At 36.3% G+C, this 24,931-nt stretch overlaps 2 protein-coding genes across 2 annotated transcripts; one reads left to right on the top strand and one right to left on the bottom strand.

Annotated features, from left to right (window-relative positions):
* The first annotated feature begins 950 nt into the window (after positions 1-950).
* On the top strand, positions 951-19,953 carry LOC111776482 (phosphatidylinositol 4-kinase alpha 1-like). The gene is made up of 26 exons (XM_023655934.1): positions 951-1,952; positions 2,090-2,431; positions 2,565-2,726; positions 3,120-3,287; positions 3,413-3,571; positions 3,658-3,785; positions 3,886-4,189; positions 4,393-4,561; positions 6,751-6,968; positions 7,689-7,847; positions 7,927-8,109; positions 10,142-10,678; positions 10,770-11,129; positions 12,017-12,231; positions 13,061-13,244; positions 13,416-13,549; positions 13,649-13,802; positions 15,077-15,343; positions 15,930-16,007; positions 16,204-16,251; positions 17,510-17,682; positions 17,766-17,961; positions 18,583-18,723; positions 19,093-19,301; positions 19,445-19,606; positions 19,695-19,953. The coding sequence occupies exons 1-26, from the start codon at positions 951-953 to the stop codon at positions 19,951-19,953; spliced, it is 6,111 nt and encodes a 2,036-aa protein (XP_023511702.1).
* A 2,440-nt stretch (positions 19,954-22,393) lies between these two features.
* Positions 22,394-23,047, bottom strand: LOC111776409. Its single transcript, XM_023655847.1, has one exon. It carries the CDS (start codon positions 23,045-23,047, stop codon positions 22,394-22,396), a length of 654 nt encoding a protein of 217 aa, XP_023511615.1.
* Between the last annotated feature and the right edge of the window lie 1,884 nt (positions 23,048-24,931).

Raw genomic sequence — 24,931 nt, 5'->3', positions numbered from 1 at the left:
GTTTGAATATTTTAAATATTTAGATAAATTTTGTACATAAAATGAATTTATATTATTTTAAAAATAACGTGTTGGAATGTTTGTTGCCTAAATTTTTCTTTATTATTATAAAAATAGTATGTTTAAGATTATATTTGGTCTCTTCTTCCTCTTTTCCTTTATATATATATTATATTATATTATATATATTTCTTTAGATAAAGATTATATTTTTCCTTAACGTTATATATATACACCATAGAAAAATTAATTTATTATGTATTTATATTATATTATATATATATATTTGTTTATATTTATATAATAAAAAATGTAATTACCGTGAATTATGTTATATTAAGATTTGAGTGGGTAGAAATTAAGTTATAAAATATTATTGAATTTATAAATATCTTTTTAAAATTTTAATAAAAATTATATTAAAAGATAAAAATTATCAACTTTCAAATGTTTTTAAAAAATGAATAACTCTTAAAAATAAATATATATAAAATAAAAATAAAATTTCTAATTGAAAATCACGTGAATTTGAGTTTGGCAAAATAAATGGAGAATTGGTAAAGAAAATTAAAAAAATGTGAGAAATAAATAAAATTTCCTTTAAATATGAAAAAAAAAAAAAAATCTTAATTTCGGGACCGAAATTAATTGGAACCTAAAGATTTTGACGAAATCAAAGGCTCGACTGTGTAATCCGATGCAGATGATCAAAGCTCGACTGTGTAATCCGACGCAGATCGATCGAATGGCAAGCAAATTTTTTTTTTTTTTTGAGAGTTTTCAGGAACAGAGAATCGGTGAGCTAGATTAGGGGTGAAATTCTCTCTCAGTTCTGCTTAGTTTACGCCATGGAAGCTTCTTTTCGAGCTAGGAGTTTTGTTGTCTGACATTAACGCAATATTTCACCCAGTTGCACGAACGTATCGTTTGTTTTTTCAGATTTGGTTGCAATGGACGCGTTGATTGAGCTCTGCGACTTGATCGCGCAGAATCCAGCCTTGTTCTCTGAAAAGCTCTCGTGGATTTGTAGTCGATGTCCTCCATCTGAGGCTATTCTAGCTGGATCTCCTGCCATTTCGCGTTCTCAGCTCAATGCAGTGCTTGCGGTTGCTCGACTTCTCTCTAAATGCCCTGAATCGGTTGGTCTACGCCCCAAATCTGTCGTCCTCGAGTTTCTTCGTTCAATTCCTCTCTCTTTCAGCTTATCTTTCTGGCCACAGTCGTTTGGAAATGATGCTATCGCTTCGTTTTTTACCGAATTCTTGAATTATACGTCGAAAGCCTGCGAATTATCGACAGATTTTGCCATGGAGGTTTCGGGATTCACTAGTGAGGTTGTGTTGTCTGCAATTAGTGATTGTAGTGAAGGTTCGGCAATTTCTAGAGCTTTTCTTGTGGCTCTGTCGAAAAGTTTTCTCCCAATTATCCCTTCCGATGCAGATAAGTTGGTTAGTTGCATTCTTGATCTTTTTTTGATATCAGAAGTTGTCCCTGGAACGCCCAGGGAACAAATTCAGGCAAACTCTGAGCCCTCATCGTCTCAGAGTTCGCCATTGAGTGTAAGCCATCAGCCTTCGAATGGAGGCTTAAGCCCTGGAAACGAGAACGGCCAAGTGTCGGGTTCCTTGAGTAGCGGTGCTTCACGCATCACAGACGACGCCACTAGTGCGTCCTCAAGAGGGTCGGGGATGATGAACGGAAACAGCATTCTTTGGAAGAGTGGTTTAGACCAATTAGGTATGAATTTGGGAACCAGTGAGGGCGGCCTAACTTTCGTTAGGCAACAAGTTGCCTTCTTCGAGGACGAGTCCATCGAGAATTTGGAGAAGCAGGAGATTGCCTTTAAATTAATGACCCACATTTTAGATAATTCTTCCTTTGATGCAAGGCTCTGGGAACAGATGAGAGCATTGGCTAAGAAGCAGCTCCAGACATTGCCAACTTTCCTAAAGGTTAACATTTTCATTGTCAAACTTGCAAGAAATTGTCTTGGCAAAACTATACTTTCCAAAATGAATTTATGTGGACAACGTTTTAGATAGAAGAAAGTTCAATAGTAATTGTTAAACTTGCTGATTGACATGTGCAGATTAAAAAGCGAGATTGGAATGAACAGGGTTCAGTTTTAAAAGCAAGAATCAATACTAAACTCTTGGTTTATCAAGCTGCTGCGAGGTTAAAAATGACGACCGTTGCTTCTCTTGATTTTGATGGGAAACCGGCTAAGAAGTTAATATTTGAGACTTTTGCATTATTGATGGATGCTGCTGAAGCCTGTTTACTCTCTGTGTGGAGAAAGTTGAGAATCTGTGAAGAACTCTTTGGTTCCTTGCTTACTGGACTGGCACAGATTGCTGTTACTCGTGGAGGTCAGCCATTACGAGTGTTGCTCATCCGTCTTAAACCTCTAGCTTTAACAGTGTGTGCACAGGTAAGCGTTCTTGATTGGTTTAATTTTTTCTATATGCAGAGAAAGTGTAACAAGATTCCTATATCAAATCTTTGTTCGAAACTCAGAGGAAATGGTTAACAATTTCGCAATGTATTGAATGTATTTGTTCCAGGCTGATACTTGGGGAAGCAACCAGGGAGCAATGTTTGAAAGTGTCTTGACAACATGTTGTGAGATAATAGAATCTTGCTGGACCAAAGATCGAGCTCCTGTTGACACATTTATCATGGGATTGGCCACGAGCATCCGTGACCGGAATGATTCTGAGGAGCAGGTTCGTTATTTGAGATTGCTGAGTGAACAATAAGCGGTTACACATTGCCTTTTTTTCTTTTTTCTTTCGTAGGAAATAAAAGCTTTGTCATTATTAGATTTCTTGTAAAATTGTGCTGATATCTGAAAAATCTTTAATGCCCACGAATACAATCTGTAAGTAAATCTCATTGGTTCTCTCACTTTTCTACTTAAGCTCCCCTCAGTACTGTTTTAGTGGATGGTCTGGTTTGTTTAAGTTGTTTGATTTTTATTGCAGTTATCGATGGGTATCTATGGCATTAAAGTTTTTCATAAATCCTCAAAACCTTCTATGAAACGTATAATGTTTCTGTTTGTTTAATTTTACAGTCAATTACCAAACTCATAATGATTTGATGTACGCCAATTTCAGGATGACAAAGAGAAACAGGCAGTTCCTATGCAACTTAATGTTATTCGCTTGTTAGCTAAGATGTCTGCTGCTGTTAACAAATCTGAAATTGTGGAGATGATATTACCCCTTTTCATTGAGAGCTTAGAAGAGGGTGACGCGTCAACTCCCGGTTTATTGCGACTTCAAGTATGGGAACTTTTATTTTGCTAATATTATTTGTGGATGTGGATTTATGACATTTCGTTGTTACTAGTTTGTTTATTACCTTCAGTTGATGGCTTTCTATTATCGTCCCAACATTGTTTCTACAGCTTCTTGATGCTGTATCTCGCATGGCAAGCCTGGGTTTTGAGAAGTCTTATCGAGAGACAATAGTTCTGTTGACAAGAAGTTACTTAAGTAAACTTTCTAGCATTGGGTCATCTGAAAGCAGAACAGTGGCTCCGGAAGCAACTACAGAACGTGTTGAGGTGTGCATATTTCTAAATAATGTTATGTGATTATTTTGTTCCAGATGCCCAATGAAATGGATGCTCATGGTTCAATTACATTCTAGATACTTCCCGCAGGATTTCTTCATATTGCTAGTGGTCTTAAGAGTGCTAAACTACGACTGGAGTATCGTCATCGGTTACTCTGTTTATGCTCAGATGTTGGCCTGGCTGCTGAGTCTAAAAGTGGCAGGTAGAGGTGCTTTTAAATTTTTGTTACATCGCACTATTTTGATTATTTATTTTTCCCTTGCATATAAAATTCCATATTTAATGCTCTTCAAGTCTTACAGAAGTGGAGCGGATTTTCTGGGACCTCTACTGCCTGCTGTCGCTGAAATATGTTCTGATTTTGATCCCACAATGAATATCGAGCCGTCCCTTTTGAAGTTATTTAGAAACTTGTGGTTTTATATTGCACTGTTTGGCTTAGCTCCTCCCATACAAAAATCTCAACTTCAGACAAAATCAGTTTCCTCTATGTTAAACAGTGTGGGAAGCACGGCAATTGCTCTGCAAGCTGTGAGTGGACCATACCTGTGGAATACACAGTGGTCATCTGCCGTTCAATTTATTGCTCAAGGGACTCCTCCACTCGTGAGTATTTTACGCTTTCTTCTTTTGTTTTGGGATTAGTTTTAGTGCGGGAAAGAGGGTTATAAATGACTCCATCTATATTCTGCTATGAAGATTTTGAATTCTTATTTCAAGAAACTTTCCCTTTGTTGCTTAATGTTTGAAGAGTCTTGCTTGTAATCATCGTTTTTAAAGCTATTTAGTGGAACTCTTTTTTTTTTTAGGTTGTAAGTTCAGTTAAGTGGCTTGAGGACGAGTTAGAACTCAATGCTCTCCACAATCCAGGTAGTCAGCGAGGGAATGGTAATGAGAAAGCTGCTGTAGCCCAAAGAGCTGCACTTTCTGCTGCTTTAGGAGGCCGAGTTGATGTTGCTGCAATGAGCACAATTTCAGGTAAAATTTTGTCCTTCTCATGCTTCAATATTGATGTTTGCCATGGTTATAATATTCAAACGTGAAATATTGTAATAGCTCCCATGGGCAGGGGCGATCTCCTCCTCTGACTCCTAATCACACCCACACCCACACCCACACCCACACCCACACCCACACCCCACATATATTACTGAAAGTTATATTTGTATTTAAACTATGTTTTTGTTATGTGGCTGATGCAATCATATGGAGAATTCTATATTTTGCGGAGCTTGAATAGGGAAAAAACAATCCATTTTTTTCTTATGGTCCTTAAGATCTGAAGCAGATTAACATTGTTGACTGGCTTCAGAGAATTGTTTTTACCTTTCCTTGTTGCTCAGTTGGTTATTTCTTTGTCCAAAAAACGGAGAACATGGACCCTTCTTCATGTTTTGGCCCTTTGTTAAGACTTATATGGCCTTTTCAAGGATTTTTTTCTTAAGATTCTGCTGGCCAAACAACCTTCATGATTTCTTGCATCAGATTTAGTTTGGCTATAATTGTAAGAAAAAAGAAAACAAAATGTTAAAGTTCCTTGGTGTAGTAATATCATAGTGACTATTGTGTGGCCTATTTGGCTTGGAAGAGCAATTATATTTACAAGATGTATAGATGTGAATGAAGATTTTGAAGTCCTTGCAAATATGATGCAATGTCTCCTCGCCCATGTTTAGTACAACAAGAGGGAGAGGTGTGTGGAATTTATTTATTTATTTGGAAATTGCACAAACCACCCCTGGAGTTGTTGCAATCACATACTCAGCTTTCAATTTTATGAATCGCTTCCCCGAACTTATAAATTTTTTCCAATTATACCCTAATGTTATAACTCCATGAGTGACATACTGCCGAATGCTCAAACTACCCTGTACCATAGAAACTATAGAGATTGTTACTATCAAATCTTCAGGCTACAGGGATTATTACCATCAAACCCAATCTTTTCAGCTCTATAAAAATTAAAACTAAAATAAAGATGTGTCTTTTATGGTTGGGTGTAAGTGGATTGGTTTGGATCGGCATTTGGCCTAGTTGAACCAACCTATAGAAAATAATAAACTGATGTCATGTGGGTGTGTGTTATCATGTGGGAGCTTTTAGGCGAGAGAAATAACAAAATGTTCCGAGGACATGAGAGTTCTTATATCAAGGTTTGATTCTTTATTAGATCATCAATTTCTTTATGGGCTTTTTGTTTCTAGGCTATTTTTGTAATTTTACACTTGGTCTTGGTCTTATTTCTCTGGTTCTTTATTAGATTTTTTGTTTCTTTTTGGGCTTTTGTTTCTAGGCTCTTTTGTAATTTTTCACTTAACTGGACTGGAACTCTCACTTGTAATTTGGCTCCTTTTTCTGGATTTTCTTGTATGCCCGTGTATTTTTTTTTTCATTTTTTCTCAATGAAAATCAAGTTCTTTTTTTTTTTTTTTTCATAAAAAGAAAAAAAACTGAAAATTTGATTCCCTTATTTGGGCCATCCCCGCTACCTTTCATGATTTTAAAAAAGAACGGGAAACTCAGACGAATGTAGAAAAGAAAGAGAAACTAGAAAAGATAGCTTCTGAGAATTTTGATTATGCCTCTCATCCTACCAGATGGGACCCTCCTCTAAAAGGGGAAAAATAATTCTAGGTTACAGACTGTTTGACTCCAAAGGGAATCGTGTAAGAACCATTTTGCCATTAGGAACTCATCACAAAGTCTTAGGCTATTGATTCACAAGCTCCTAATGTCAACTGCCCTTAAAACAACCTCCCAACTAATCAAATGATCCCCTCTCCTTCATCAATGCCTTCTCACAAAATGTCTCTAAGAATTTTCACTAGACTTCTAACAAAAATAGAAATCATAAAATAAAGATTGAGAGTAAGTTAGTATCCCACTCAAGACCGGTTGAATAAGAGTTGTCAACCTATCATCTTTAGAGAACAAGCTTGACCACAGTTCTAATGACATCGATGGTGGTCTTTAAAGTGACAGACAATAGCGAGAAAGCGATTGAGAATTGGCTGATCTAGAGTTAGTCAACCACCCTGAGATATAAGGATTTTCCTCCACTTCCTTTTGTATCAGTTGCCTATTAAGCAGTTTCTTGTTTGAATATTTTTCATTACTATGATATTTTCATTTTTCCCATCTCATCTCATCTTTGTTTCATTTTGTAGGTGTCAAGGCTACATATCTCCTTGCAGTATCTTTTCTAGAGATTATACGTTTCAGCAGCAATGGGGGCATACTTAATGGTGGTTCAAATGTAAATGCTGCTAGAAGTGCCTTCAGTTGTGTTTTTGAGTATCTTAAAACTCCAAATCTTTTGCCTGCTGTCGCCCAATGTTTGACAGCAATAGTACACAGGGCCTTTGAAACTGCAGTTTCGTGGCTGGTATGTCCTGTATTCTTTACTGAACTTCTTTGGTTTGTATTTCTTCGTATCCTCACTCTATCTTTTACTTTACTGCTATTGATTAGTACACCTGCTAATGCAAGATCTATTCTCTCGATGCACCAGCTTCTGCATATTTAAGGATCCATGTTAAGCAACTTGTCAACTCTTGTTAAACTGTCAAGTTCTTATATACCAACTTTGAGCGACTTATATGATTAATTTGAAAATTTCAAATTAGTTAACCCTCTTAACCCTCATTTTGAGGATAAAGAGAGTTCTTTTGCTGCTTTTTTTTTTTTTTTTTTTTTTTTTTTTTTTTTTTTTTTTTTTTTTTTTTTTNTTTTTTTTGCTATTTTGTGGAGAATTTGGCTTGAGAGAAACTGTAGGATCTTTAGAGGGGTTAAGAGATCATGGGAGGAGCCTTAGGAATTGGCTAGGTTTATTTCTTCGTTGTGGGTGTCTGCTAATTGGGCTTTCTCTGACTACCATGGTCACATTCTTTTTGATTGCGGTCCATTCTTGTTGCTAGTGTTGGCAAAGAAATTTAAACAATAATTTCTCTTACTTTATTAGGAAAAATATGAGTAAAAGAATAAGAGTTAAACCTAAATGATGCAACCTGTGTAGTTAAGGATTTATTTTCATTTTTAAGTTTATCATCAACTTTACACCCTTTCTTTATATGTGAATGTTGTTTTGCCTTTGGGCATCAATCAGGAAGATCGGATATCTGAAACTGGTAATGAAGCTGAGGTCAGAGATTCGACTCTATATGCTCATACCTGTTATCTTATAAAGTGTATGTCTCAAAGGGATGAACATGTTCGAGATATTTCTGTTAACTTGCTGACACAGCTCAGAGATAAGTTTCCCCAGGTGAAATCACGTCTTTGATTACAAATTCTTTTCTCATGCATTTTCATTTTCCTAAAAATCTTGAAATATGTGCTTTCAGGTTATGTGGAATTCGGCTTGTTTGGATTCCTTGCTCTTTTCCATGCATAATGATGCGTCTTCAACTGTTGTGAGTGATCCTGCTTGGGTTGTAACAGTTCGTTCTTTATACCAAAGGGTAGTTCGGGAGTGGATCATCAAATCACTATCATTTGCTCCTTGCACTTGCCAAGGTCTCCTACAGGTTGATCAGTGGGAATAACATTCGTTTTTTTCCTTTTTTCTGTTTTGCCCGTCTCAAGTTTGTCTTTTAACATCATTTTCTTAACTACACTGTCTTTCATTTCTCCACATAAAAGCTTGGTTTCTCAAAAAAAAGAAAAAACGTAATTCTCTCAACTCTGCAAATTGTAATATTTCTTTTTAAGCCAGCTACTTGGCATGTGAACTACAAAAAAGGGGGAACAGTAAACCCAAGTTGGAAGTGGTTGCTAGAAAGTTGGAGTAAAATGGTATTGTCGGATAATGTTGTTAGGGCTATCTTTCAGTTTATTTAGTTGGAAAGGAATAGAAGATTTTCCAAGGAGTAGCCTAAGATTGAAGAAAATTTGGGAGTCCATGACTTGTATATCTACTTTCTGGAGTTCCTCTTCCTAAGTTCTTGTTTTTATAATCATTCTCCATCGTTGATATATTCCCATTGGAATGCCTTCTTGTAACGTCCTTGAAATTTTTTGCACATTTGATTTTACTTGATAAAAGGAATCTGAAGTGGAATGTAGTAAATTTTGGAAGGAACACTAAAAGATATCTGAGGATAAGAGGTAATGACTGGACGAACGGATTGTGTTATTCGGAGACACTTAACTGCATCTATGATTCTATATGGGCTTCAAGGGGAAAGTACAGGATATAGTTATCCGTGAATTGTATAAGCTTAATCTTTTATATCGGGATGTTGACAAACTTGACGGCTTATTGATGTCTTGTCATAAATCTCTTGCATTATCTAATTGATACTCACAGAAAAGGTTTGTGTATAAAATTGAGGCAAGATCTTTGCTGCCATTGATTTTTAGACCAGGCTAGACACAAATCCTTTCAGCAATACAGCTTTCTTTTCTTCTCTTGGTATTTCATCACAGTGATAATTGTTACTCATCTGTCCTGTGGTGACTTTTCTCTGGCAAGATTTTTATACAGTTTTAGATGTCAGTTTTCCTCTTCTTGGTGTATCAAGACTTTGTATACGAAGGGCTGCACATCAGTAATAAAATGTTATTGTTCTTCGTACTACCTCTTGGTCTTTTGCGTCTAAGTTCTTTTGTAATTATTCTATCTACTCTACAAATTAAATGGGGATTCTTTTTGGTAACTCCAATGGTTTTGCTGGCTTTTGTACGTTTCATTTATTCGTGAAAATGATTGAACTTCCAGAATTACTTCTACTATAATTGTAGAAATCATCTCTTGCAAATCTTCTTTCTGCTTGTTTTGCTCAACCCTCCTTGTCGGTTGTCACCTTCTTGCCAACCTGTATAAGGTTAAAATCACCAAGAAGATTAGATCCTTTTCATGATTGGTAGTCTTGCAGATGATCAACACCATGAATTTCATCCATAGATCTTCACCTCCGGTATTATCCCTTCAATGGTGTGATCTGTAATGGTAGAACGATCTGGGTCATTATAGATATGTCAGCATAACATAGGATGCTCTTTGTGGTTGGCAGTTTATTTTCTTTGCTATTATTTGGTAGATCGGCTAGAGAGAAACATGAGAGTATTTTGTGTTGCTTTTTCTGGTGCATATTTTTATTGAAAAATCATAGTATGCGACACATAGTCAAACTCAACAAGCTACATGGGTCGGAGCACTATTTCCATGGCTTCCTCGTGCAGCTTGGCAAAACGACAGTGGCTCTTGTGACCTTTTTCTTGCTAGAAGGATCTAGAACATTATTATATTTTAGTTTAGCGTACCTGCTTCTGTAGAAACATATTGAAGCCTTATAGAGCGTAGTGCAGCACTTAAAATCAAGTTCTATAGTGGGGATTTTTGGTTAAGATAATTGGGTTTGTTGTATTGAGATTATTAGATCAGAAGCGTTAAAGAGGAATAGTGCAAACATATCAGATGTTCCCATTCTGGGAAACTTCAACCTTTTTGAGAAACTATAACCATATCTTGACTTTTAATAATAAAGTTCCATCACATTTTTTTTGAAGCATTCACTTTCAAGTTTTTAAGAATTATTTTTAATGGGGATGATTCAGGAAAAGCTATGCAAAGCGAATACATGGCAAAGAGCCCAGCATACACCTGATGTGATTTCTCTTTTATCTGAGATACGGATTGGCACTGGAAAAAATGATTATTGGACTGGCATACAAACAGCAAATATTCCTGCTGTCATTACTGCTGCAGCTGCAGCTTCAGGGGCTGACTTAAAATTGACAGAAGCCTTTAATTTGGAGGTGCTAAGTACTGGTATGGTCAGTGCAACAGTTAAATGCAACCATGCTGGAGAAATTGCTGGTATGAGAAGGTTGTATAACAGCATTGGTGGATTTCAGACTGGTGTTGCTGGTCCAACTGGCCTTGGTTTTGGTCAGGGCCTTCAGAGGCTGATCACTGGAACTCTTCCCCAACAACCGCAGAATGAGGATGATTCATTTAATGGGATTTTGATTATGAAATTTGTGCAGTCACTTCAACAATTTGTTAGTGGAGCAGAAAAAGGTTGTGGCCTCGACAAGTTGAAATTTCGTGAAACTTGTTCTCAGGCAACTGCCTTACTTCTGTCAAATTTGGTATGCCTCTTGCTATTCATGGGTAAATGCATTTGAAGTATCCTCTTGTCTGCATGCATTTTTTTTCTTATAATATCTACTCATTTTTCAGGCTTCTGAATCAAAAACAAATATAGAGGGCTTTGCACAACTTATACGCCTTCTTTGTTGGTGTCCAGCATACATTTCCACTCCTGATGCAATTGAAACTGGTGTGTTTATTTGGACTTGGTTGGTTTCTGCTGCACCTGAGCTTGGATCGTTTGTCCTTGCTGAGCTTGTTGATGCATGGTTATGGACAATTGATACTAAGCGGGGTCTCTTCGCTTCGGAGGTCAAGTATTCAGGACCCGCTGCCAAGTTGAGGCCTCACTTATCTCCAGGGGAGCCAGAATCGCAGCCGGAGATTGATCCTGTTGAACAAATAATTGCTCATAGAATATGGCTTGGATTCTTTATTGATCGCTTTGAGGTTAGAATTTTCTTAGGCATCCTAAATATTTGCAGTTTTGCTTTGATCATTGCATGGTATACTGTGGGTAAAAGTTGAACATAAATTGAGGGTACGTGCTGCTCAGTGTCTTCCCATGAGTTTTGGCTTATTGTCTGATACCAAAAGTCAGTGCTTACCCATAAGTTTGTTACCAAAAGTCAAAACACATAAAAGGAAGGTTATGACAGAAACCAATATTATCCTAGCTGCTCCTATGATTTCCCTTAGGAGACAACTGCTAGCACTTTTTCAAGTGTTTCTTTGGCGTGACTAATATTTTATTTCTTTGTAGGTACAATATCTTTCATTCTCATGTCATTTTTCATTTTTTTTTTTTTTTTTTATTGTGCCTGCACAGTGCATGCATATTGGGCATTGTGCATAATTTTTGGGTAGTTCACCTTTCAAGTCCTGGTGTGATTACGTTATTGGGATCTTACTCCTTGATCCCTCATCGGATATGGACTGTAAAGCTCTTCAGCATTTAGCATCCTTCCTTTTTGAGTTCACTATCTCCTCTCATTTATTTATTCTTTCATATTAGCAATGAAATGCTTGCCTTCTATAAGCATGTTTTCACTGAATCACTTTCCTGAAGAAAAAATTGTTAACACTTGATATGTCTGCTTGGACCTACTCTAGTGGTTTAAAGTTTGCTTTAAGCTTTAAATTGTAAGAATATGCCTTAAGCTTTAAATTGTAAGAATATGCCACTATTTGAAAACGAGATATATTTTAAATCTTTTACCTTATTGTTATTATTTGTTTCATTCTTACCAATCCTAATTGGCTTGTCTGATAAATGAATCCTTAATATTGTTTTTAATATATGACTAGCCTCTTCAATTTTTTTGTTGGTTCACTAGGTAGTTCGACATAACAGTGTTGAGCAACTCTTGCTCTTTGGTCGCTTGCTACAAGGGTCCACTAAGCCGCCATGGAACTTTTCACGCCATCCTGCAGCAACCGGTTCCTTTTTCACTCTGATGCTTCTAGGGCTTAAGTTTTATTCATGCCAATCTCAGGGCAACCTACAGAATTTTAAAACTGGACTTGAGCTGCTGGAGGATCGGATATATAGGTTCTCATTATTATGCTCGTCAAATTTTCTTTTCAACCAAATTAAGTATTGCATTAGCGTTTGTGATGGTATATAATGATATATTATGGTATGTCTAAGGCTTTGATTCAACTATCTGTTTTGATTTGTATGAGACTTGAACTGTCTTGATATCTCTGCGGGACTACTGATGTTCTGTGATATGTATATATTACGTGTGTTGGAACCAGTTACTGATGTTCTGTGATATATATATCAAGAAAATGTGATGGGACTTCATTAGGATTCAAGTAAGAATTTGATGTCTAATCAATTAGCCAAGCACTACCTTCCCTTGAGTTTTTGCATGAATAATATTATCCATAATTATTAGGATTTGTTTTGTCAGTCTTCAGCTTTTTACATTATAGAGATATCACCATATTCATCGATTATGTATCTTTTTACTTGGTAATATACAGTAGCTTACTGCACAAGCAATTTCATCTTTGTTATTTCTCTTGGTTGCCTCATCATTCTTCAACCAAAGAGAACTTGTTTTCTTAGTTTTTCTTATCCTAGTCCACTAATTATCTAAAGATTGATATAACCACACGATTATTTACTCACATCCTTTAGAATGACTGAATTTACAAATTTCTAGTTTACAGTGGTTGATATAATGATATTGGTGAAGTTTTGGTATTCCGCGTTTCTGTTTTCTCTTCATAACCATTATACAATGCCACGCATTTTGTTATATTTTATTCTTCTCGCCTCTTGTAGTTGCAGTTCACTTTTTATGTTTGTTTTGTGAAAACCACCCCAATCTTTATTTGAAATTAAAACATGTGTTTGCTACTTCTTTCAGAGCATCCCTAGGATGGTTTGCACATGAGCCAGAGTGGTACGATGTAAAACATGTGAACTTTGCCCAAAGTGAAGCTCAATCTGTATCCATATTTCTTCATTACCTTTCAAGTGAACGTGGAAATAGTCTACAGTCTGATACAAAAACACGTGGGCGCGAAAATGGTATTTCTTTGGTTGACTCGGTAAGATGATTGTATCTTCAGCCATTCCTCCTGTCTTAATAAATGAACCACTAAGAAGATATGTCCTGCAGAATGGAACAGTGTCTAGCGTGTAACTTTTAAATTTTGCCCAAGTTTCTGGTATTGTTCGAGTTCTTCAACTTTTTAATTGAGTGGTTTAAATTTTAACAGAACGATCAATATCACCCTGTCTGGGGCCATTTGGAAAATTATGCGGTGGGAAGAGAAAAAAGGAGGCAACTACTTTTGATGTTGTGCCAACATGAGGCCGATAGACTTGAAGTCTGGGCACAGCCAAATATTAAGTAACATATGTGCCACTGAATATTTTCATTCTTCTGATATACAGAATTTGCATAATCTGGAAATCTTACATGGAATATATTGATTATTTCAATGTTTAGGGAGAGTACACCTGCTCGACCCAAGCTAAGTGCTGAAAAATGGATTGAACATGCTCGGACTGCCTTCTCTGTGGATCCACGCATAGCCTTTTCTATGGTCTCTAGGTTTCCAACAAATGCATTTCTAAGAGCTGAAGTGAAGCAACTAGTACAGGTTTTTGTTTCCTAATTTTTCTCTAAGCTAAAGTTCATGAACTTGAACTTCCTGTGCATTAGATACCATTGTTTTTGTTGTCTATAATTGAAGCTGTAGTATAAGCATGCAAGTGTCCTTGTGCTCATGGTTAATAATTATTTAAGGTGAGCTATAGCTGGATGAAGAAAGGGTCACATTTGTGGTGAAGTTGATAGGATAGGACATATGTTTGATGCCATGACAAGTATATTTTCCCCAGGCTTAATAGTAAGCACAAATTCTCTTATGACATAATTGAGCAATTTCTCTCCTACTGGAGAGTTTGCTGTGGGAGAGTTTGCTGGATTAATGAATCAGATAAGTTAGGTTTTACTAGGTCCTAAAATATGGAATAATTGACGTGTAAGATGGATTTGATATAAGTTACCAAGATGGGATAGATAAGTTGATCTGTTTAATAAGTTTAGCTATTGTTTTAGTTAACATGATTTCGAATGCTAAATGCTCTAAAAGATCTAGTTTTCCCCCCTTGTATAGGAACCTGAAGTTTGTGCTCATAGACATTGTCTTCGTTTTGAAAATGTGAAAAACCATGTTCATCTATTATTCTGCACTTCCCATTTTACCGCCAGCTACCTGTCAAGCTCTTTAATATGTGCCCTTCAATGACCAGCATGTTGCCTTAACAACTATTTAATCAACACCTCTTTGTTGGCAACGTTGGGGTTCTGTGTACTAACAAAATCAAGGAAAATTGTTGAGAATCTTGCACTTCGAGAGACAAAATTAGCCTATTAGACTATTTAATCAACACCTCTTGATCAATGTGTTTAGTAGGAAGCTTTGAACTTCTCTACTTCCACACTGACACTCGGACAAAATTAACCTATTAGATAATTAGTAATGCACCGTGCCTTGGCTGGTTTCTTTCGAACTTGTGTACGCTCACACCCAAATAGATAAATGAGCCCAGAAGATCAATGTCATTTTCTGTTATCTTTTCTTATATTCTTCACTCCGATAAATCGCCAAATTAGGGGATTAACGGACGTCGACTTTCTTGGACCAGCATTTTGTGAGTAGAATATCCCTTTCAAGAATTTCAGAGGCAACAGACTTAATCGATAACCAACTTTCACTTGAAAATTTTGTCTTATTCTTTTGTTTCTAAAATTGATCCTTGGACAAAAGTTTCTCTTAATCTGCGTCTGCAATTTTTGTCATTTCTTCTACTGTTGCTTAATGAGCCTTTGCTTGATTTTTCATCTTCCTGATGTGGTTTCTTGATGCAGTTGCACATATTGGATATTCGTTCCATTCCTGAAGCATTGCCTTATTTCATCACACCAAAAGCTGTTGAGGAAAATTCTGAACTTTTGCGACAGTTGCCACATTGGGCTGCATGTTCGATTACACAAGCTCTTGAGTTCCTCACTCCTGCCTACAAGGGGCATCCACGTGTTATGGCATATGTTCTTAGGGTATTGGAATCTTATCCTCCTGAAAATGTTACATTTTTCATGCCACAGCTGGTGCAAGCTTTGCGATATGATGAAGGGGTATGTGTTCTTAATGAACTCTCTTTCTATTTATTCTTTCACAAATCCTTGTTAGTGTTGTTTTAGTTTAGTTGTTGGGACTTGGATGAAGCTCTCTTTCCATTGATTTTGTTGATTTTGATTTTTGTCAATATATCAACCGATTCAATCATATTACTAAATCTTGGGTGATATTTTGTGATGCTGTGGTTATTCACACTTCTCCTTATCGAGGTGTAGATTTTTCTATAAAGCTGGGTTTAGATTTTTTTTTTTTTTTTGTACTAATTGATATGACTAAATATATAATCCTTTGGATTTTGGTTTACTTTTGCCTCGATATCTTTTGACATGCAAATATTATTATTATTTCCTCTTAAGAAGTTTTATTGTCTGCTCCTCTTTTAATTATTGAGAAATACTAAAGTTAATCAACTGATGTTTTTAGGCCAATAAAAAGACGCACAAAATTTCACCTTTACTGGATTTAAGCAAGATTCAAAATTTGCTGACTTGAACATTATCAACGCTGATTGACGTATTAACTCCTCTGCATTCTAAATTCTCTAGCTTTCTTTACATGATATCTGATTCACTTGCTTTCCAGAGGTTGGTTGAAGGATATTTGCTTAGAGCAGCTCAAAGAAGCGATATATTTGCTCATATCCTGATCTGGCACCTGCAGGTTTGTGAAATTTCTCGTGGTTTTGTATATTCTTGGAATTCTCTTTATATATTTTATGGTTTTATGGGTCATAAAGTTATATTCTATTTTTTTTATTTTTTATTTTCTTGACGTATATTGGGTGTGAGACTGCATTAGGGATTCTGCTATAGTATATTTGGCTGTACATATCATAAATTGAATTGATGACTTGCAGGGTGAGACTTCTGTACCAGACTCTGGGAAGGATGCTAACTCTGGGAAGGTATGTTTCTATTGGTGTTTATGAAGTCAAGTCTGTTAGCGTTTTTCTTCTTTCACACTCTGAAACTTAAACAAGGTATCGTTTTATCATCTAAAAAATAGACTGAGTCGTAAGAGGAAGACATAACACATAACCAGTCCCACCAACCACAATAAGGGATTCCAATCCAAGAAGCTAAAATGTAATTTATAATTACAAAACACGTCATAAATAGAAGCTCACACAGAGGCATAAAATCTAATGCTCCCATATCTCCTCCCAAGACCTCTCTCCCTCTCTAAAAATTCTATGGTTCCCCTTTAACCAAATATCCATAAAACCACGAAAAAACTAGCCTACCAAAAGAATCCGCCCTTATACTTCTAAGGAAGATGTAGTAGGACCTTTCCAACACTGTCCTATTATCTCTATAATGACTTTCATGCCATCTGAAACACTATAAGACTACAAAAAGTAAAGAACTCTAAAGAATATGATCAAGATCCTCTAATGATCCTCATAGGGTACACCATGAGGCCCCGAGAAGCAAGAAGAATGCCTCTGCACAAGGTCTAGGGTATTAACTTTTCCATACAATATCTGCCTAACAAAGAATTTGATCTTCTTAAAGATTTTAACCTTTATAAACCAAGGAAAAAAAGAGGCATCAGAGGGGAGCGAAGGAGCACATAATAGGGGGAAAAAGGAGAGGCAGGAAAAATGTTTTGTTTGATAGATGGGAGTCTCAAAGCCACGTAATCCTACCTGTCGCAGTGTGGCTAGATTTTGGGAAATATGATCTAAAGTCAAAGACTTTGTTGGTATCATTACCCATTACAAAATCATTCCAGCACCTTGTGGAATTGTCATTACCAACCAAGTTTTAACTATTCTGAAGATCCAATCTTGATGAGTAAGAATATATCTACGAAGCCTAGAGAAATATGGAGAGAAGTAGCCAACCAAAGACCATGTTTGGTGGAGCCAATTTTAGCTACAATGATTTTCCTCAAAAAAAAAAAAAAAAAAAAAAAATGGTGGCCTTTCTCAGGTATACTTATTCTTGATTATCATTATCCATTAGACCAAAAAATTTCCTAATGAATTCATTTTTGCTTACTGTACACTATGTTTCCCGAGCATGGTGATTATATTTTACTTTGCACTTGGTTGGATATAAAGTATCCTTGAACTGCTCTTTTCATTCTATCTTTATTTTATCGATATTTTAGTTGTTTCTGATTTAGTGCTCAATGATCCTGTAACGTGCTATTTTCAGAATGCATCATTTCTAGCGTTACTACCAATTGTAAGGCACCATATTATTGATGGTTTCACTCCCAAGGCTCGTGACTTATTTGAAAGAGAGTTTGATTTCTTTGACAAAGTTACGTCTATATCTGGTGTTCTCTTTCCACTTCCCAAGGATGAACGTCGAGCTGGCATCAGGAGGTGTGTTTTCAACTTTTGGTTCTGTGGCTCACATTTCCTAGACTGCTTGTTAACTGAAAAAGATATTAAAATCATTTGCCTAGGGAGTTGGAGAAAATTGAAATGGAGGGTGAAGACCTATATCTTCCAACTGCCACAAACAAGCTCGTCCGTGGTATTCAAGTAGATAGTGGAATACCCTTGCAGTCAGCTGCAAAAGTTCCTATCATGATTACATTCAATGTGGTTGATCGAGATGGGGACCCGAATAATATAAAGCCTCAAGCTTGCATTTTCAAGGTGAGTTAACTACAAAGTAACACGTCATTCCAATATAATTTTGCTTGACTGCTACAGTTCTCTCTATTCATTATTTTTTTTTTTTTTAATAATTAGCCAATTTTTCTTAACGTCTAGGATCAGAAATTAAGCAATCATCATTTATAGCAGCCTCGTTATTATTTTCCTTTTTAGCATGCTGATAACCATCATATAATACCCAGAAATTTTCAAATTTGGATTAAAATGTTTGAGTGCTTTATAAACCTCTGAAGAGACTTATGAAATCTCGTTACATTTACAAAAGAGCATACTCTATGTTTTGAAGGATTTCTATATTGAATTATGTCTGGCTGAGAGGAGACTTTGACATGTTAAGAATTAAATTTAACTTTGGATAGTGGTTAATTGAATTGACGTGTCATACAGATGTTAGAAAACTCTTAAATGCTTGGATTTTAACTAGGCACCCTTTTGTTTTTATGAAGTTGACGTTCAGAGAAAAAAAAAATCTGATTCTCAAGCCTGAGCTGAAGTACATGACATGTATATCCTGATTGATTTTAAAGAAATAACTTAATCAAATTCTAGAGAACTGAATTGCTTATGCCCGTGGATTGCTCTGTTTTTCTTTTATTTAAGGTTGGAGATGATTGCCGACAAGATGTTCTTGCTCTGCAAGTGATAGCACTTCTTAGGGACATCTTTCAAGCAGTTGGCCTTAATCTCTATTTGTTTCCATATGGCGTCCTCCCGACTGGCCCTGGCAAAGGCATAATCGAGGTAACTTTTGGAAACTGTATGATTAGTTATGGACTATGCTTTTCTCAGTGCATGCTCTCTGCTCAAAGCATATGTGCTGACGGTAAAATATAACCTGAAAGTGCAAGCTGACAAAAAATAAAGTTGGATCTAGTTTTTACTTCATTAAGCCAAGTTATCAATTCCATGTTTGTTTTTATGCACTTGAGACAGACTTGCATACTGAAATTACTTGCGTGATTGGATTAAACACTATCACCTATACTTCACATTCTGCTTTTGTTTATTAATCAGAGCTATAGCTGTATGGCCTTATTTATTCATGAGTGCTTCTTCTTCTCGCATTGATCTTGTTAACTTATAGCTCACCTAATGATTGACCATTCTCAGGTGGTTCCTAATACACGAAGCAGAAGTCAAATGGGTGAAACCACTGATGGGGGCTTGTATGAGATCTTTCAACAGGACTATGGTCCCGTAGGCTCTCCTAGTTTTGAAGCAGCTCGTGAGAACTTCATCATTAGTAGTGCAGGTTATGCCGTCGCTAGCCTGTTACTTCAACCAAAGGACAGGCACAATGGCAATCTTCTATTTGACAAGTATGCTATCCTTTCCTCTAGTTCCACCCAAATATAACTTTCACGACATAATATGGGATTTAATCCGCATATTAGCATGTTATTTAAAATTTCGTGTCGTATGGAGCATGGCATGGGAGTTAAAATAGTTGTGGATGATGCAGTGTTGGGAGGCTGGTCCATATTGATTTTGGTTTCATACTGGAGACATCGCCTGGGGGAAACATGCGGTTTGAGAGTGCACACTTCAAGCTAAGCCATGAGATGACTCAACTTCTTGATCCCTCCGGGGTTATGAAGAGTGAGACCTGGAACTTATTTGTTAGGTACAGAAGTTTCTTCCTCTGCTGCATATCTATATTCTCTTGTCTGTGCTCGGAGATTGATTGCGCTAACTCGTGTGCATGTCCATAGTTTGTGTGTGAAGGGGTACCTCGCTGCTCGACGCCATATGGATGGGATCATCAACACCGTATTACTGATGCTAGACAGCGGATTACCATGCTTCAGCCGTGGCGATCCAATCGGAAATCTTCGGAAGAGATTTCATCCCGAAATGAGTGAGCGTGAAGCAGCCAATTTCATGATCCGTGTCTGTACCGATGCATATAACAAATGGACAACTGCAGGCTATGATCTCATACAGTACTTGCAGCAAGGCATTGAGAAGTAAAGGTAGTTTCAAATGTATAGGCTATTTATTGAGTGATTTTTCTCAACTGTAAAAACGGCTATAATATAAAATTAAATGGATAGGGTTGTTTCAATCAGAGTGAGTTGAGTCATCATTCTGTACATTTTAAATTGTTTATCTGATTGAACGTTGAACGTGACTGAATATCTATAGATATAGAAGCCTTTTCATGACACCCTATTCTTAGTCCCTACTTCTAAATGTGTAAGATTTATCCCGATTGACTCTAATATTCGTATAAAGTCTAACACATGGATCGTTGTAAGATAAAGAAATAGTTTTACAGAAGTGTCACGTACAAGTAAATCAATTTCTCTACTAGTTGCCTATATGATGCTAGACTACTTATTGTTCCCTACAATAATCAATTCATTCACATAAAATAACACGGTCTGAGTTGAGTTCGTCTCCTATATGACACAAATAGAGAATAGCAAAGGGTCGTAGTTAAGCATACAAAGAAAAGGGATAGTTGCCTTCGGGTAGAGGGTCAACCCGGCTAGCACGTTAACTATAACATTCAACTACCAAGATCCAGAAAAAAAGAGAGGGTTGAAGGCTCGAGGAGGGTGGCGAAGGAAACCCATAATTAGAATGTAGGTATCCAGACTCGAGAAAGCAGGAAGAGAATAGGCTAAGGGTCGTATTATAAAACCCGAGAAAGGGTGGCGAAGGAAACCCATAATTAGAATGTAGGTATCCAGACTCGAGAAAGCAGGAAGAGAATAGGCTAAAAAGAGTCGTATTATAAAACCCTAATTCTTTAACGATGATTACAAATTTTTAAACCACCCTAATTCTTTAAGGATGTTGACAATTTTTTAAACCAACACCGGGGAGCTTGTTGTAGACCATACAAAGACTTTTTCAACTCACAAACCATATTAGGATCTAAAACTTGGAGGAACATTCATACGAACATTCATATAAACCTCCTCATTCGGGCCGATCCCTACATCCTTGCAACATGATTATGTTACTTATCTCCCGGTCACCCATTTTAAAATTGCTCCAAATTAAGTAAACTTTGAAATTAAATTACTATGATTGAGCTAACAAAATAGAAGGTTTAATCTTATTAGCACAGACAATAACTATCAATTCTTTTGAACATTCTTAATCATTATGTTCTCATGATCCCTCTTTCGATACAATAGTTATAAAACAAGTGGGTCGTTTTATGGGATAACTTTGCCCTCGAACTCGAGGTTTTAATTTTTTCAGAGTAGTACTTCGGTTGACTTCCGCTTCACTAATGACTAAATCTGCTTCGTTGAAACCCATATTACAACAAACATTTGCTGTTGCAGAAATAAACCAAATCAAAAATAGGATAACATGCTCGATAAGGCATGAGTTTGAGTATTACCATAGTAGAAACAACCACGAATCTAATCAATTACTCTTCTCGCTTTAAGTACCTTTTCAAAATTTATAAGTTCATCTTTAATTACATTTAACTAAATTTAACTAAATTTTTATTTCCAACTAATATAAATTAACTAACTAAACAAACACCATAATCCCTAAACCACAGCCTACTTTTTAGAAATTTACCCTAAACCCTAATTCTCTCTCCATCCCATAATAGAGTTAGACTAATGACTCTTTCCATATTGTCCACTGGTACGATATTGTCCACTGGTACGATATTGTCCACTGGTACGATATTGTCCACTGGTACGATATTGTCCACTGGTACGATATTGTCCACTGGTACGATATTGTCCACTGGTACGATATTGTCCACTGGTACGATATTGTCCACTGGTACGATATTGTCCACTGGTACGATATTGTCCACTGGTACGATATTGTCCACTGGTACGATATTGTCCACTGGTACGATATTGTCCACTGGTACGATATTGTCCACTGGTACGATATTGTCCACTGGTACGATATTGTCCACTGGTACGATATTGTCCACTGGTACGATATTGTCCACTGGTACGATATTGTCCACTGGTACGATATTGTCCACTGGTACGATATTGTCCACTGGTACGATATTGTCCACTGGTACGATATTGTCCACTGGTACGATATTGTCCACTGGTACGATATTGTCCACTGGTACGATATTGTCCACTGGTACGATATTGTCCACTGGTACGATATTGTCCACTGGTACGATATTGTCCACTGGTACGATATTGTCCACTGGTACGATCGTATAAGCTTTCATGAGAGAGGATTCATGGATTATAAACTATAAAACTCATGAAAATTCCCAAAATTAGTAGATGTGATACTTTCATCCTCCAACAAATAGAACTCAAAATTACCCGATGTGTACTCCACATACATATATTATCAAACTTACCCTAAAAAATAAAAACTAAAATATCTTCTATTCTTTTTTTAGTATCCAAAATAACTTCTATAATTTACACTAAAAAATAANAAAAATTGATACTCAAATTGGAGTGAAACGACCAGAAGGATGAATTTGGCGGCACAAAGTGATATAAGTGAGATAAACAAGACGATCCTTTGAACCTGTTCGATGATTCTTCGTGTAACTGCAAAAGTATTTCAAATGATTCAATCTCAAAGCTCCAACCATTTCCCCCAAAAGCAAGAACACCCAATTGATCTTCTCCCATTCCTTTGGAATCACCGGCTTCACTCCTTTTTCCGCCCCGCAAAACCGACACGTCGGATAATTCGGCTGCATCCACTCCTTCGGCGCCCGGTCCCGGAACGACTCCATCTTGTTCTCTACGAACCTCCCAATCTCGTTAAACTTCGAAACAACGTCGTATTCCATCTCGTAAATTCTCCGACATTGTTGGCACTTCACTTCACCGGTGATCGTCACGATTTGGTTCGATGTCAAATAGTGTAGCGTATGAACCACCGCTATTCGGTCCGTCGACCACGGATATGGTGGCTCGATCCGCCCCGTCGTTGGAGAATTACACTTCCTACGGCGGAGAGATGTTTGACGGACTCCTAAATTGTTGGGGGTTCTCAATGAGGATAGTAAGTGTAGCTCGTAGGCTGCAGCGGCGGTGCTGGCGGCGGCGGTGGCGGCCGACGGGAGGGCGAGAGAGAGTTTAAGGTCCATTTTTTTTTTGGGAGAGATTATGATTTGTTGGGTTAGTTCTTAGTTCATTTATAATGAGAGAAAAAACAAAGAATCCAGAGAAAATAATGGAGGGTTTGTTATGATGTACTACTTTTCTCTACCCTGCACCGTTGGATCTATTATGGTTATGACGTGGCTTTCAAATCTATCTAGTTTTCATTGACAGCTGGATAAATTGCTGACGTGGCATTGCAAATTCAGAATCTGTGGATTTTTTTTTAGAGAGAAAATAAATTATTTATTTGTTGATACAAATTCAAAATAATTATCTAATTTCTTTTTTTTTTTCGAAAATCCATTAATTAACTAACTCAAAAAATTTATTAACCGCTTTGATTGAGTTAACCGATGAATCACCCCGACTTTTGAACATCTTTAATGTAATAGCTCAAAAATAAATAAATAAATAAAAATGATTACTTAAAAAATAAAAAATAAATAAAATAAAACTTACCGACCTCTCTCCGCTAACCTCTCATTCCAATCCCATCCTCTCCCCTCAAATAAATAAATAAAAAGGCTTACTCAAAAATAAATAAAAAAATAAAACTTACCGACCTCTCTCAGCTAACCTCGCATTCCAATCTCATTCTCTCTCCTCGACCTACTGCACAATATCACAGTTAGTTCAACAAATAAACAGAAATTCTCTCTCCTCAACCTACTGCACAATATGACAGTTAGTCCAAAAAAAATAAACAGAAAAATGTAAGATTTGAGAAAGAGTAAAATGGCTCTCAACAGACGCAGATTGCAGATAGATTTAGTCTGTTATTATAGTAAAATTTTATTTCAGATTTCCTTTTTCATATAGTTATGGTTATAAGAAATTAATTTAGGATAAGATCTTTTATCTTTTATCCAATATTTTACCTGAAATAATCAAATCTTATTTTCACGTATCCAATTAATAAGATTTTTATTGGCAGTTATATAAATCTATAATTAGACGAACAGATTAAAATTGGCCAATAATATCTGTTTAGAAAATAAATAGAAGTATTGTCTGTTTAGATAATGAAAATCTATTTACACAAGGAGGGAAGATTGAGAAAAGAAATATGAGAGGACAAAAGCCATTAAATTTTGTTGAGTAACAATATATTCTCTATAACAGTAATAATAGAAAATAAGATATTTAGTGAAAATACTATTTTATATATATATATATATATATATATATATATATATTGTGTTTATGTTATGTTATAATATGTGAATTGTATGATAATAATTGCGGTACGGTGTGTTAAGGATATGTTTGAGATAGGATACAAGAAGGATGCACAAAACGAAATGTAATGATAGGAGTAAGATACGTTCATGAAACATTAAGGTTAGGTTACATACCGGAGTGCTATGGATAGGAGAGATTGATGAAAGAATATGGGTAGAAAAGGATAGGTTTGTGATAGATTGATAGAACGATAGCGTTATGATACGTTCTTGTGATGATATGACTAAGGTACATTCACATAACGATATGACTATGATAGGTAAAGAACATTAAGGCTATGATAAGTTAGGAAACGATACGACTACGAAGTGTTTACGATATGACATGTTATGATACGATATATTGTGATGTGATGTGATGTGTTATGTTTAGATTGTTTTGTGTGACCATTGAGGTAATTGTTGTATGAATTGCATGTTATGAAATGACATGTTAAAAGCATGGAGCGTTATGTTATGTTTTCTAAATTGTATGTATACAGCATGTTATGAATGATATGATATCACGATAAATGAAATGAAATGTAACCCCGTTAGGATTATGTATGATACGTAGACTGAAAAATGAGAAATGACATGTTAAGCATGAAAGATGATAGCGGGGTTATATTCATTAATGATAAAAGT

This window comes from Cucurbita pepo, chromosome LG15 (genome assembly GCF_002806865.2).
Source record: "Cucurbita pepo subsp. pepo cultivar mu-cu-16 chromosome LG15, ASM280686v2, whole genome shotgun sequence".
Taxonomy (NCBI): domain Eukaryota; kingdom Viridiplantae; phylum Streptophyta; class Magnoliopsida; order Cucurbitales; family Cucurbitaceae; genus Cucurbita; species Cucurbita pepo.
The sequence above is the reverse complement of the archived record's forward strand: the minus strand, read 5'-3'. Positions and strand labels throughout refer to the sequence as shown.

Bases quoted from the DNA above. Each gene is read 5' to 3' on its own strand.
- LOC111776409 (XM_023655847.1), bottom strand. From the start codon at position 23,047: ATGGACCTTAAACTCTCTCTCGCCCTCCCGTCGGCCGCCACCGCCGCC.
- LOC111776482 (XM_023655934.1), top strand. From the start codon at position 951: ATGGACGCGTTGATTGAGCTCTGCGACTTGATCGCGCAGAATCCAGCC. The intron at 13,803-15,076 runs GTTTTTGTTTCC...TTCTTGATGCAG, and splicing joins AAGTGAAGCAACTAGTACAG to TTGCACATATTGGATATTCG. The intron at 17,962-18,582 runs GTGAGTTAACTA...CTTTTATTTAAG, and splicing joins CTCAAGCTTGCATTTTCAAG to GTTGGAGATGATTGCCGACA.